We start from the raw sequence: 14,706 nt of genomic DNA, 5'->3' as shown, positions 1-14,706 counted from the left end.
CTTTGCTTGCGTGCAAGGTGCAATGCTGCAGACACACATGTTTGCACAGTTCAGAAAAGTCCAAAGACATCATGTCAATTCTCAAACTTAATATAGCTACATTAACCAAGCGCTCTGCCCAGTCTCTTCACAGGGCTAATTAAGTTGGCTTGGCTCCTGCTGACACAGCTTTCACTTCCAGAGCCTGGGGATCTCTCCTCTTCCCTCCACAGTGCAGCATAGACTTTCCTTTTCCCTCTCATCTGATCTTTTTGTTAGGATAAGAAACATCCAGACCACGTATGTTCGCAATTTTGTATTAGTTGTTAATTGAATAAAGACAGAAAACCCCAAGGGAAATACATGCAAAATAAACAAATTAAACAAAATGGTATGTATCAAATGATTAAATCAGTCTGATATTTCAGATATCAGATATCTATCTAATATCAGTATCAGATACCAGATATCTAATAACCAGTATCACCTCTACCCACAAACCCTACTGGCTTTGCACCCCCAGATGAGGATAGCGATGGTCAATTATACCCTTTGTCTAATGGTAAAACTTGGGATACAAGCAGTCATTCACAAGAAATCCACATTTTCCTCACTGGAATCATTGGAATAAAGTCCTCAGGGAGCTCTAACTGCCATGTTGAATTAAATAGTTTAAGCCATTTAATTTCTGATTAGTGAGCTTAGCCAGAAAATGAGAATGACCTAATAAAACCCTAGAAGGTAATGCTACAGATTTGAGAATGGAGCACCTCACTCACTTGTCAAGTTGTTCCTGGAGAGAAGTTCCTGTGGGAGGAACCAGTCAGGACCTCACCTTCCTGAAATTAAAATTCATTTAAAAGGAACAAGCCAGATGTGCTTGTTCTTTTCAAAGTTAGAACACCATGGTGAATATAACAAACCAAGTTTTTGCTTAGTAACTCCAGAGTAATGTTTCAGGTGGGATCCTGAACAGAAAAGGCTTGAAAATTGTTTCCTAAAATGTCCTTAGGCTTTTTACTTCCTAACTATACTTTCCTCCCCTTAAGGGGATTCAAGCAGCAAAAGTTTTCTAGCTTTCTTTTTGCTTATCAGAATTACCTGTTCAGCTGAGAGGCTGACATAGTGCTACGTGATCAACAGATTGAAAGAAATTATCACCAACACAGTTCCAGCAGTGAATAACCTTACAGACTTAAGAATGTGTTCATATACGTCCCTCAATGGCTTTGTTTTAAATGGAAATAATCAAAGAAGAGCCCACGCCAAACATTCCTAGGTGCCTGTTCATACTGGGGGAAGTATAATCAAGGCATGGAAGGCCACAGTTTAGTCCTGTAATACCCTGAGGGCACTAAGTGCACTGCTTAAGGCAATTTAGAAGGACAGTATTTGGCTCCTGATAGAGTAAGAGAGGTTAGCTCCATCCAAGGCTATTTTCAGTGGTCCGCTTAGGTGTGTATCTAGCCTGAGCAACAGTAGTATCAGTAAAATACTCACCAGCTTCAAGTTAGGATTGCTGCTAAATTTCTTTTTGAATGTGGAACTGGAAAAGTCAGTCACACAGTAATCTGCTTGGCTCTGGCAAGAAAGCTGAGAGAATTCCAGATGGGGAAACTGGAATTTAATAAAATAGTAAGTATCAGGGCATGATCGTTAATCATCATTCTGTGCTAAGGTCCATTATCCTTCAAAAAGTCATTACAGTGTTACGATATCAGGAACTTCCTTGCTTTCTTGTTTTTTATTTCAAAATTAAAATGAAAGAAAAATTATCACTTCCATCTGGCTTTGCAGTTCTACAAACTGAACTATCGAAATCTGCCATTAACATATTTATCTCATCTGTCTTCACAGCAAAATGAAGACTTATCTGGAATTAAATTGATAAGACATAAACTGCATATTTCAGTAAATGAGTTTTCCTGCAGCGCCTCCTTTCCTTCCTCCTAACTATTTCTTTTCTGCTTCCTGAGCATTTTTCAAGTTTTTAGACTTTATAGAGTAGATTTAACACAAATATTTCTGCTGTGTAGCAAGAAACTAACCTTCCTAAATAAATACATATTAGAAAATGCATGCAGGTCAGTCAGGAAGGAATAGGTAAGAACAGACTTCAGGAATTAATAATCTTTTGGCACTGGAAATGAGGGAGGAAATTGTGGATCATTAGTAGATGCAAAAATGTGCGTATGCAAATGTAAGAAAGAGGGTTTCTCTCTGTCAGGTTCAGCATTGTGGCTGCTGAAGCTGCAGCCATGCTTCCCCTTCCTCTCTTTTTCTCTGTCCCCACTGAAGAGGATGTTTCTCTCTCCTTGGAGTCTCACCTTCCACCCTCTGTCTTCCCCTCCTTCCCCACATCCCATGTACTGTTGCTCCATGTCACTTTCCCATAGCTTTGTAAGTCCCTAATAAATATCATGGGAAGGCTGAAAGTGCAGCCCCTACAGATTAATGACCACCTCAAATTGTCATTGTGGCCAAGTTCTTGAAGTCTCTCAAAATGCCATGCTCACCCAGTGAGTTAGGTTCCAAATCCCCCCAACTCCTTCCCCTGCAGCTTCTCACTCCTCTGAGCACTACTTCCACACTGTGCAACAGGGTCTCTTTCCTCCTAACACCCATCCTGTGCCACATTTCCCTGATTTCACCCAGACCCATGCATCTCAGGCCTCCCAACACTGCACTTGTCATGTGCCCTTCAGCCCCCACAACTTATATGACCTTGGTTCCCCAGACCTCTCTACTGCTTTCAGTCAGGCTTGTCTTTTTCTCTTCCTTGTTTCTTCCCAACACATCTCCCCCACTTTCTCTTCTCTCATGCAGTGCGCTGAAGCCAAGGCCACAGGCATTATTGGGTAGGATCTGCAAGACATTGCAAGTTACACATGGGTTTTCATCACCTTCCCCAGCAGCGCCTGTTCCAAACCTCATCAGAGCATCAAACTGGAGCAGGCTGTAGATGATGACAAGTGTCAAGCCATTTAATTCTATTGCAGGTTGGACAGTCCGAGCTGAAGGACTTTGTATTGGTGTTCTGTTGCAGAGATCCTTGTGGCTATGCCCATACCCGGGGGCCATGACGGTTTTCTGGTAACTCTATATGCATCCTGGTATCATGCTGGGCTGAAGCCTGCATGTGTGCCATCTCACCTCATGTCCTGGGCTTTTCTGCAAAAGAAGCCAAGCAATGGTGGCTAGAGAAGCACTCTCATCTGCATGATGGGGATCCAGGACTGCTGGGCACACTATGGACTTTGTATGAACCAACAGGAAGGAGTTAGAGGAGCAGGAAACGCTAAAGCCCCAGCTAATAAATGTCTGGAGTTTCCTGATATTAAGGCATTAAGACCTCTTTCTCTTTTAAACAACACTAAAAGCTTAAAATTTCCACAGAGGAGCATCAAGTCTGTAGTAGGTACTTACTGAGGATTGATGTTACTCTCAAAACCAAAATATAGTGGGGAAGATAACAATGTGCCTGCCAGAAGGACAGGCAGTAGATAATTTCCTGAAAAACTAGCAGGGCAATCTGAGGTATAAGTCTCATTGCAGAAAGCCGTTACTGCTACAGGAAATGCTGATAGAGTACATGAAATTAAGGAAGGTACAGATGAACATTTGGATATGCTGACTGATGAAAATGCCAACTGGTCAAAAGCAAATTGCTTAATTTAGAGCTAAAAATGAATTACTTGGAGAACAAAGAGAAAAGAAATATCAAAATAAAAAGGATGCCCAGAAGAAATAAAAAATTGGACCACATGAAAATATGGAACCCTTGATAAGAAGAAGGAAAATTCTGCACAGAGTGTATGAGCCAAAAGCCATTGATGTCAGTAAGGGGAGAATTGGCTGGCACATTTTTTTCTCTCTTGCAGAAAGTACACAACATAACAAAATACATAACATAACAAAATCAGATAATTATGTATAATTATGAAGCAGGACAAAAAAGTAGGAAATTAAATCCAAAATTCTAGGAAGTACTGCAGTAGAATAACTCTCCAAAAATGTAATTTAGGGGGGATCTGAAATGTTTTTTTTTTCATCTGGTGTTCCAAGTGGCTAGTCTTCCCCTGAGGCTGTTCTCCAGGCTGAAGTCTATCATTTGCCTTTCTCTTCATGGCAAGAAGGTTGGAAAATTAAGTTCATGGATAGTTGATTATTGAAGTGCTACCTATTACAGCCTGTATTTTGGTCTGTTCAGAAGTCACCGTAGAGTTTTCCAGTTTAAACTGGCCAGAGATAATCTACCCAGAATGAATTTCCAGCAGGAAACACAGTCCCTGTACTCCTGCAATGCCCGCCTGCAGCACCAGCATGCCACGATCTGCCTGGAGCTCCTGAGGCTCCTGCAGAGCCAGCTGCTGGAACTCTCTGACTCCGTCCCTGCTTAAACACCTTTAGGGATTCTTCTGGGCTCTGAAGGCCAACCAGCACAAGGTGGCTGATGTCTCTGCTAGTAACTCGATCTTCAAGTTCGTGGGGCTGCTTGCAAACAGCATACTGGGACTGGGCCTTGGGGTGTTCTAACTCCCAGATCACTCCCGGGAACTGTTTGGGAAAGAGCTAGTTGGCAGAGGTTGAAACTGAGCCCAGGGGTGTTTACAGGCACTGTTTAATCAACTAGTGTTGATGTAGCCTGTGCTAAAACAGAAAAATAAAGAAAAGGATGCTCATCAGAGTCACTGAAGTCTTGTATGTGGTCAGTGTAAAAGAAAGCACTGACATTTCCCATTTCCATTACACTTTCCTTCATGAAATTCAAGCTTTTGCAGTACTGTCAGAGCTGGGCATCCCAAAACTGAAGGCATCCCAGAAGGTTGGGATTATGCTTTGAAATATATTGCCCCATGAAATGAAATAAGAAAGTTGCTGTCAGTGTGACAGCAGGGTCAAATCCTAAAGGACCTGTAGGCATGACTCACATTTTCCAGAAAGTCCTTGCAGTGAGGAATTGAGTGATTATCAGGGAACAAAAAGTGCTGTGGAGAGACGCATCAAATGCATTAAAATTCGTAAAGACAGTCTGAGTCCTGGGCTTTCCTCTCTGCTTTTCGAATGTGTTAGTCCAAAGACATGACATAAAAAGCATGATGATAATAAAATGCATAGTGAAGTTTATCAATTATTATATGAGGGAGCTTTTAAAGGCTGAAAAACAATGTATTTAATGTCTGTACTGAGAAAATTAATTTCCCTTCTTTATGGATAGACATGTATAATTTACACTAAACTTTGTCAAGGTATTTAACAGCATTATGTTCTTGTTCTACCTCAGGACATGAAATAATTTTACTTGTAAATATTTTAAATGGCAATATGTTGTGATGCTGTGATTCAGATTTTGCTCCCATTGGTTTCTTTTTCTCTTTTTTTAATACAAAGTAACAAGGGGTTTGAGGAGGCACCGGGTATTCTATTTTTGTTGTGATTTCTATGCTGTCGCTGAAAAATCAGAACAATGATCCCAGACTTGCAATGACTGTAGACAGTGTCTTGTATCAATTGTCCACCTGAACCAGTGTGATGGAGTCTCAGTAGAGTATCACTTGATAGTAGTCACAGGGGTAAAAAAGGAAAAGAAAGAAGCCTCTTTGCTAGCTTGTGGCATGCCATGCACCACCCTGATGGACAACACAGTGGCTAAAGAATACTTAGACTCTGCACTAATTAGGACTATAGATCAGCTAGAGATGAAATCTGATTAATAAAGCAGAATAAAGCCTTTCCCAAAGCATCATTTTCTTTTAAACTTTAAGTGTTTGAAAAAGTAAATAATATTTTATGTGTGAAATGAAGAACTCTATCTGGAAGCTACTTTTACCGATCCATCTGTTTTGCATAAGTGGTATATGCATGCTCTGTAGTACTGATGAGGAAAAGAGTGGCTGAGTTTGCTTGTGAATTGCTCTCATTTGAAGGGAGATGTGCCAAGCAATTGAACAGCAGCTCTTCAGGAAAATTCTGGCCATGCAGGGAGTGGGGTTTGCAGGAGGTCAATACGTTTGGTTTATATTCCCACTTCTGTCACATGCTGCTTCGGTGACACCAGACAAATCACATAAATATCATGGCCTCAAGATACATGAAGAAACTGCCGTGTGTGAAGAAAGAGTGTGGATTTACAGCTCATTAGTTACTTTATATGGATGCTTAAATCTCAGGTAAATGTAAGATACATTGCCTCACTTTCAGTAAGGGTCAGAGCTACCTCACATTTACTCTGGAGCAATAACCACACATACAGTTGCTATGGAGTAGTTAATGAGCTGTAAATCCACGCTCATTTACTTGGTGGCAACTTGTTCATATAGCTGTCTCTTCTGTCTATGAAATGGGACACAATGCTTCATTTTCCCATCTCGGATATTTATAGAGACAAGCATAATTTTTTGCAGGTATGCAGCTTTTTGTGCATTGGCTACCACAACAGGAACAACAGTAACAACATAAATATAATAACAGCAATGAAATTCCTGGACACTAGTACATTTTAATCTTGCTTAAAGTTTTCCACTGAATGTTAATTTACAGAAGAGGTGCAAAAAGCAGGTGACTGTTGTCTAGGACAGCTGGATTCTGAAGTGTGGACATTTGAAAGAGGAAGAAACAAGAAAGAAGAGAGGTGTGAACTTGTCCCATTTAACATTGCAAGGTGTTAACCTTGAGGCCCTCTAACACCTTTGTAAGTTTGGATTTTTGTTAACCACTTCATAGTTTATTCTTATAGCAGACATCAGCCTTTGTGCTTGCCTTCTGCATCTGCTGTGGTATATCTGGTGTCTTAAGCCTAGTCTTCACCTGTTGGTTTATAGAAGGTAGCAGTTAGTTTCAAGACATGAAAGGTTATGGATGGAAACTCAGATGCTTCTCAGAATGCCTCCATACATTTCCCCAGTTTGTGGGACTTTGACAGATGATAACATTAAACTAAAAGCCGCATGTTAAAGGTTAGTTTGTGCAAGCATGCAAGGTGTCAACAAGGGAAGAAAATGAGGAAAGAGACTGCTACAGTATGAGTTATATCTATTTTTATATTGATAGATCATATTTGGATAAAAAGTAGTGGGACGTAACTGATGATGTATAAATGAATGCTGGACTAAAAGGCCATTTTTCTAAGTCAACCCTAGCACACAGCCTTTACAGCCAAATCATTTATACTACTTGCAATGATGAAACAGCACCACCATTCCGATGGAAGACTGGATTAAGGAGGTAGGCTAGGAAGGTGAAATTGAGAACTAGTGAAACAGAAAAATGGGATATCCAGTTATCTTCTATCAAACTGTGAAATGGGATGGGAAAGCAGAATTTATGTAGGATGGAGGGAATTGCATTTTTGTTATAAAAAGGTTTTTTTGAGAGGGAGGATTTTTCTTTCTAAATATGTTCTTTTCCCCTTGTGAATACCTAATTCATAACTATCCCGCTTTCATTGTCTCTCACATAAAAATGAAAAGCAGTGTATAGTAGAAAAAATCTGCTCTGCTTGAGCCACACGCAATGATTTTAAAATGCATACATACACAGTGGATAACATGAAATATCTGCTGTTTATTTTCTGCCTTGCACATTGTTGAACAGAGACGGACCACAGAGGTCTTGGTTTGCCTTCTACTTATATTCCATACTGTCAGCATCTGACGATATAGACACACAGGCTACAAACCTCCTACACTACCGATATTCCCTCTCTGCTCTCATGGTTCAAGCAATAAGAATGTGAATGCAAAAATATGGAAGCTAAGAGGAAAACAGAAACTAAATCCTTAAACAGCAGGCTTAGATTTTGTATGAGGCTTTTCGTCAGTTTGCACCTTCAGAAAACACAGAGATAAAATCCTCTCATGAAATATTGAAACCACTTCTGCCCCATATGAACATCTGAATGTGAGAGATCTCCCTCTATCCTCCAAAATGGAAAGTAAACCTGCTTATGAATCTTATGAGTTATTGAATAATAATATGCCAGTGGTCTGATGCTGCTATTGTTGAACCTAAATGAAAAACCTTATTAATCATGGATTTGACAGCTCATTCAGTTATAATAATGTTTCCTGTCAATCCAAGCTCTCATTATAATTGGATCTTACTTAGAAAGGAAGATGCTCCATTGACTGCTCAGATGGAGGAAAATACAGGTTTGAAAATGAAAGTATCAGTCTGAATTCTGTTTCCAGGGAGCCTGCTTATGCATGTACAAGTTGGATAACACTTTAATCCTTGCTGTGTGTCACATTTGGACGTTGCTATAATAAGATTCTCTCACTGACTAGACACCAGCTCTAGAGTCATGGCAGTGAAAGTGAAAGCAGGAAGAGTAAATGAACTTTTTCTTGGGGATGTTGGTATATCATCACTACAAGGTAGTTGCAAAGAATTAAGTGAAATAGATGGCTTGTCTACATAAAGAAGTGTGCTAGGCTGTGAATTTACAATTAATTTGGTTTCCTGTATGGCCTCTTTTGTGGTCACTCAGAGGATTAAATTGTTTCAAACCAAGGCAATTCAGTATGCTGTAGGAGTGTTTACAGAGAGTGAGTGGCAAGGAACCATAAATTCATACCCTGACTTACTGCGCACTATCTTTATAAACAAGGCCAGAGACAGGACAAACAGCTGAGAAGGTTATAAAGGCAGATGAATATTCAGGCCAAGACTGAAACCGCTTAAAAATGCATCTCAAATAAATGCCATTTAGAGGAGATTCTGTGGGCAAAAATCTATAAATTGCATATTGGAAGCCCCGATTCCATGGGTGTAGCAGAGGGAGGCAGTGTATTTCCATGCAGGTGGCAGTTCATTAAGGACACAGAAGCCACAGGGTAAGTATGTCTTAGACTCAACTTAAAAAATAAAATTTGTACAGAAAGCACTTTTCTAGGGCATCAGAAATGATAATTCCCAGAAACTGTTCTTACTCACTAATAAACCAATGTGTTTACAATAAATGGGAACTTAAAGTAGCTTTCTAATGAGTAGTATAATGTTAGCAAACATGGAGACACTAAATTGTTTTCACTGCCCTGTAGGACAAGCAGCAAATAATTTGGTAACATCAGGCCAATATACAGATCAGAAAATGGTTATAAAGTAGGAAAGAAACCTACCATTTATAAATATGAATAGTAAGCACTCCCTACAAGAAATCATAGGGGGACCTGAAGATGAAATTTTTGATGCAACTCGTTTTGAGAAAAATAGGTGTTTGAAAAAATCTGTCTGTTCTGGCAGAAAATAAAGAGAGGCAAAGTAGCCAATGGGAAACTGTTGCAGCTGGTGTAAACGGTATGACAAGTCCTTTTACAGCTCTCATTTTGGACATGCCTGACTGATTAACTGATGGGCAAGCAACTTTATGTCAAATTTAAGCAACCCCCTATCCTCCTTCAAAACACACAGTGTAGGGTCAGCAACATGCTGGGATATCAGAGCCATTTGAGTATTTGTAGTAGGGGCAGTGAACATTTTCTTATTATGTCCCAAGAGCTTTTAATTTATGACATGGCCTACAAGTCCAGTGGGGCTAGAAGGCAAGTAATCCTAACTGCACAAAGCCAGTCTTCCTCAATATACATGTAGAGAAAGGTCTTCCTAAGAAACCAAATGATGACAAGAAGTAATATTCTAATGCAGGATGAGAATGATTTTGTGATAAACTAAACATTCAGTAATCCTGTTAACATCTAGTAGGCTTTGGGCATTAAAAAGAAATCATAAAATTATTTTAATTATTTAATTCTCAGTTTTCACCCAAAAGCTAGCCAAAATTTAGGAATATCTAGTATTTTGTGAATTAATATGCCTTTCTTGGAGCTTCATGTGCAGCGATAGATGAGATAGCTATTTTTCAGAGTACACATGAGCTGTATCTTTTAAAGGCTTGTGTAAGTTTAATTTAATGGAATTCATTGCATGAGTGTAAGGGCTTACTGTTTGTGTGCTTGCTCCTACAGCAGATATACACACTGGGAAGAAGTGAGTAAGCAATCTTTTCTCCCTCAGTGCCTCAACTAGATGAGGCGCAGGAGGGAGAATAGGCTGCAACCCATACCAGAATTTAGTAGCGGTACTGAGACAATATGCTTGCTTCTATTATTTGTCTTCAATCATTGCAGCTCAGCACTATCTTTTACTTTGCTTTGTGCCAAGCAGAGACAACTTAAGTCTTCACTGAGAGTGCAGTGCCTGAGAGAAATAAGGACAAGCCTAAGAGTGAAAGTAAGCACTGCAAATGTGAACAGGAATAGAATTCCAAGAGAAAGTGAAAAGGGTTTGTTTCAGTTTTGTTGTTGTGAATTAGTTTTTAAAGTTTTATCATGAGTAGCTAACTGATTTCTCATCTCTGAATGAATAAATAAAAGTCAAGATTTGTTTTGGGTGAAGAGTTAATATCAAAGAGGATTTCTTGTACCAATAAAGTGCAAAGATTATCCAGTCATAGACCAGAAGTCATCATTTGAGAAGTCATCATATACAACCACTCATGTAGGGTAAATCTGTGGAGGTTATGCAATGGTTTGTAAAGTGCCTATTAGCATAAAAAACCCATAAAATTTGCCATGGAACTATGCAATTTATATGATAGAATAATATTTCAAACAATACTTTTTACAATATATTACTTGATCAGCAGCTGTTAAATGCAAACAATTAATATTTATATTCATGGGATATCTGCGAAAAGGTCAAGTAGGAGACATTTTAATCCATGTTTTCAATTTGTGGCTATATGGTTAGAGTAATAAATCATAGCAGCTTTAAAAAATAACAACAAAAACAATGATATACGACTCTAAAATTTCTGTGAACTGCAGATGAAACTAATTTGTTTTTCCTGGGCACTTAAACACATTTTCTTTATTTGTTGGTTGTCATCTCTCATGTAATTACAAAAAGACATTTGATACCTAATGGCATAAAACATGCTAACAATTTCAAATTAATGGGAACTAGATTATTTCAAAAGACACATTGCCAAGCACTGCCATTATATTTTTTATAACTTTTTCAAATGTACAAATGTAATTTGTATTTACAATTTTCAAATGTAAATGCAACTTTTCACCCTGATTGCAGGTGCAGCACAGTTGTAATAACACGATAGTCTGCGACACTAATGTATTGATTTAAAAAAACCTTTACAAATTTTTTACGTCCTTATACATTGTGTGCACCCCTAGCCAAAATGTCGTGCTTGGGTTTCTCTCAACATGTAGTGTTGTTCAGATGTAACCACAAAGAAACCTCTGCTCCAATATGAAAATGCCTGTCAGAGCATTTGGTTTTTCTAGCTGACGCCGTTCATTTAGGCAGTGTCAAATGGTTTCCTTTCCGAAACCCACACTATGAGCGATTTTTCAACTGCTCTACTGTGTCTACCTGCTCAGCTGTGTCTATATTTTGATGCTTATGTTCTGTCTCAGACTGTCAGTGCTTGCATAGATGGGCCTCCCAGAACACATGCAGACTTGGTTTAAGGAAATACAGCTCCATTCACTTTGATAGAATTGAAACTTTTTCCAAGAAGTGCAAATTTGGAAGATATGTTTTGGAAGAAGAAAATGGCATGTGTGTTTGTTTCTTCAGAGCTGACCCAGCATGTAACAATGACCAATGGGCTGGGACAGCCCAGCTCCAGAGAAAGGCATCTTTGCTTAGGTGGCCATGTGCATGCTACATCTCTAAGCTTCCATTATGGCCTGTACTGTCAGCAGCACCTAGAAAGCTAAGTAGACACTTTGTGGTTAGCTGAATCATGTTTTAACTGTATTGATGAGGTTTCCTGACCGTAGTCAGAGCAAGGACATGGGGAGCATGTAGGTAGGTTCATGTAGTTATGTACATTTTTATGCCTTGATCTGGAGCTGAACTCCACCCATGGGTTAATAATTAACCCAAACTGAATGATAGGTGTCTCTTTTTCATGATAGAGCTGTGATTAGTACATTTGTGTAGGGAAAGGGTCACCACATTATGGCTGCTGGCACGCATGAGGCCTGTCAGCAGTTCAAGTGAAACCCTGGTGTCGTGGCTGTGTTGACCCGGACACCGCAGGGTTGTGTGGGTACAAGGTCTGAGGGATGAGGTGAAACCCTGGTTCAGACGGAAGTGCTTTGGCAGGGAAGGTTAAGGCTTAGGTATCCCTGTGTCATCCAGGAACCTACAGCACACCTGTCTGTAGAAGAAAAATCCCATTCTCAGAGGACTATTTTCATCTCCAGCCTACGAGCTGCTCTAGTGTCTTGCCTTTTTGTCTCTCCCAGGTATGTGTCATGTGCTTTCCTGTTGTGCACATTTCATTCCTACTGAAGTGAGAAGGTGTTCAGCGAAAATGTGTAAATAAGCATTTAACAGAATTACTTAGTAAGGCTGGAAAAATTTGGGATTGTCAGATTTGTTTTTCTTAAATAAAACAAAATATTGTCATGCCAATTCTCTCTGAGTAAAGAGATAAAGTAAGAATCCAAATGTAAGCTAGTCCTCCTGTTTCCACAGCTCTTGCAATGTCAGTAATTGAAGGGCACACTGGATTGTAGGATGTCTAACACATCCTTGTTTTCATCCACAACTTTGCTTTTGTAGCATTTTTTATAACAGGAACTAGGGGCACAGATGAGAAGGTGCATGAATGTTTCAAAGGCATCAGAAACACTGACCACTCACAAGTGACAGCTGTGGGGTTTTTTTTTTTTTTTCTAACTCTTATTTAAAACAGGTTGTGTTTGCTTAGTGTTGAATCTTTGTTTGAAGTCTTGAAATTTTTGAAGAGTATCCTTTGCCCTCTGCAAACATGCACACACACAGTACGTCAGAAAAGATGAAAAGTGTTTATTTTGACAGTCTAACCCTATAGCAAGCCCTGTGTTTTCCTTACAACAAAATGAATAATGGGGATTTCTGAAGACTTCATCTTCATTGCTGGTGAAGATGTAAAGTACCAGCTTAAATTAAAAGAACAGTTCTAATAAGCTTTTAATACCTTTCTTGTGACAAAAAAAACCTTTAATTACATGAATTTATATTCGAAAAATCCATTTACATTGGAAGAAATGTGTATGGTTTGTACTCCTGCCGTAAGTTTTGATTCCTATACACCGAAACATTGCACATGTCAATATGTCTGTTCAGTTTTCATTTCAGCTATAAGAGTATCCATGTATCATGGTTTTCCATTCCTCACTGGTACATAAACTGTAACAATTCGTTAAAATTTGGCCCCACACATATAGGGTTGTGTAACTGAATAGGTCCTCTCCTCTCCCTCGCCCCTCTCCCTTTTCTTCTGCACTGGATATTGCCAAATGTAGCACAATAGAAGTACAACATTTTTGAGCTTTCTTTTTATTTTGTAATATTTTTGAGCTTTCCTTTTCAAATATTATCAATCCGTTTCATTCATGCTTATTACACAAGCATCTCTCTGTATTGAACTTCTGTCCTAGATAATTTTCAATGGTAGATAAAAGAAATAATCTACAGAATAATTTTGTACTGAAAGTCTTTTTTTCTTCAGTATTTAATAAATGTGTCCCCAGCTACTAATCACACAGTGTCCATATTTTCATTAATAGGTGCAATAAAGTAAATTTATTTCTCTTTCATGTTACTTTCTGATCTTTATTTCATTAACACTTCTCTTTCTTTTGGAAGATGTATGTGAATAGATTTAATTTATAGAGGATTATGATTTACAAAACACCACACCATATAGAACCCTTGCCTAAAGCCTAGTAAGTTAGGGCTTTCTATTAATTTACCTGAAAGGGTCATAGCTTACAGACTGAGATAACCTTGGATAAGGCTTTTTTTAAAATCTGAGAGGATTATCTACTGATATACAACCACTAAGAGCATTTTTGTGCACCTATCATTGCATTACATTTAAAAGCTTGTTCAGTTAAGGAAAGATGCCATCTCTACTGTTTCAAACAACACTTTTGTGAAGAAACAAATCAAACCCAGAAAAAGCACATTTTTCATGTTAGAATTTGATTCACTTCTGCCTAGTCCAATAATAAATGCAATATTCATCTGTAAAAATGTTTTTTAGCCACTTAGCCTGTGTTTTACACTTTACAATAAATGGGGTGATATAAAATCCTCATTTAATAAATTGATCAGTCTGGGAAAACATCACTGTCATTCAACTTGCAGAACATGACTGATGAGTAAAATCTTCCTAGTAAAGCATATTCAGTAGAAGTCCAGAGGACGAAGCACTTGCTAATGCCTCTCTTCAGAGCACTATGTCGTCTCCTACTACTGTAAATCTTTTTCCCTTTAAATGATTTAATGTATATTTTTAACATCACATACATCTTGCTTTTTTGATTTGATTTTTGTGGGCCCATTTGGATATATTTTTTGAGAAGGCAGAATGCATCAGCAGTATTTTTAAATAAGAGGAATTAGCAGTAAGAAAATAGAAGCATACCTGTTGGTTTCCCAACATTCCCAAGGAACTTTTCACAAGTGAACTGTCTTGATGAACGTCAGCATATATAAATACCATTACCTAATGTCTCCAGAGAAGAAAAAGAAAAAAAAAAGCAATATTGTATCACCTTTGAAGGCCCATCAGTGTATCACTGAAAGATGAATAGCCTAGCTGTAGTCCCTCTGTTTGAAGGGATCATAACCAGTTGCAATAAAGTAGAAATGCTTTGGCTCTAAGGCAGTGTTGAATGCAGCCATGTTGTTGAAGAGTTGCACCAC

General features: G+C 38.7%; 1 protein-coding gene across 3 annotated transcripts in view; it reads left to right on the top strand.

Moving 5' to 3' along the window:
• THEMIS (thymocyte selection associated) overlaps positions 1-14,706 on the top strand; it is an 83,025-nt gene that overhangs the window by 31,187 nt on the left and 37,132 nt on the right. Inside the window, exon 5 of one of the 3 annotated variants that reach the window (XM_074862464.1) lies at positions 6,520-6,607. The exons of the other annotated variants lie outside the window; for them this stretch is intronic. Within the exon in view, the coding sequence (XP_074718565.1) occupies positions 6,520-6,552 (33 nt within the window). The 3' untranslated portion in view covers positions 6,553-6,607. Of the gene's footprint in view, positions 1-6,519; positions 6,608-14,706 lie in introns of those variants that run through there. 3 annotated transcript variants of the gene reach the window in all.

Source organism: Strix uralensis, chromosome 3, assembly GCF_047716275.1.
Source record: "Strix uralensis isolate ZFMK-TIS-50842 chromosome 3, bStrUra1, whole genome shotgun sequence".
Lineage (NCBI taxonomy): Eukaryota > Metazoa > Chordata > Aves > Strigiformes > Strigidae > Strix > Strix uralensis.
The sequence above is the reverse complement of the archived record's forward strand: the minus strand, read 5'-3'. Positions and strand labels throughout refer to the sequence as shown.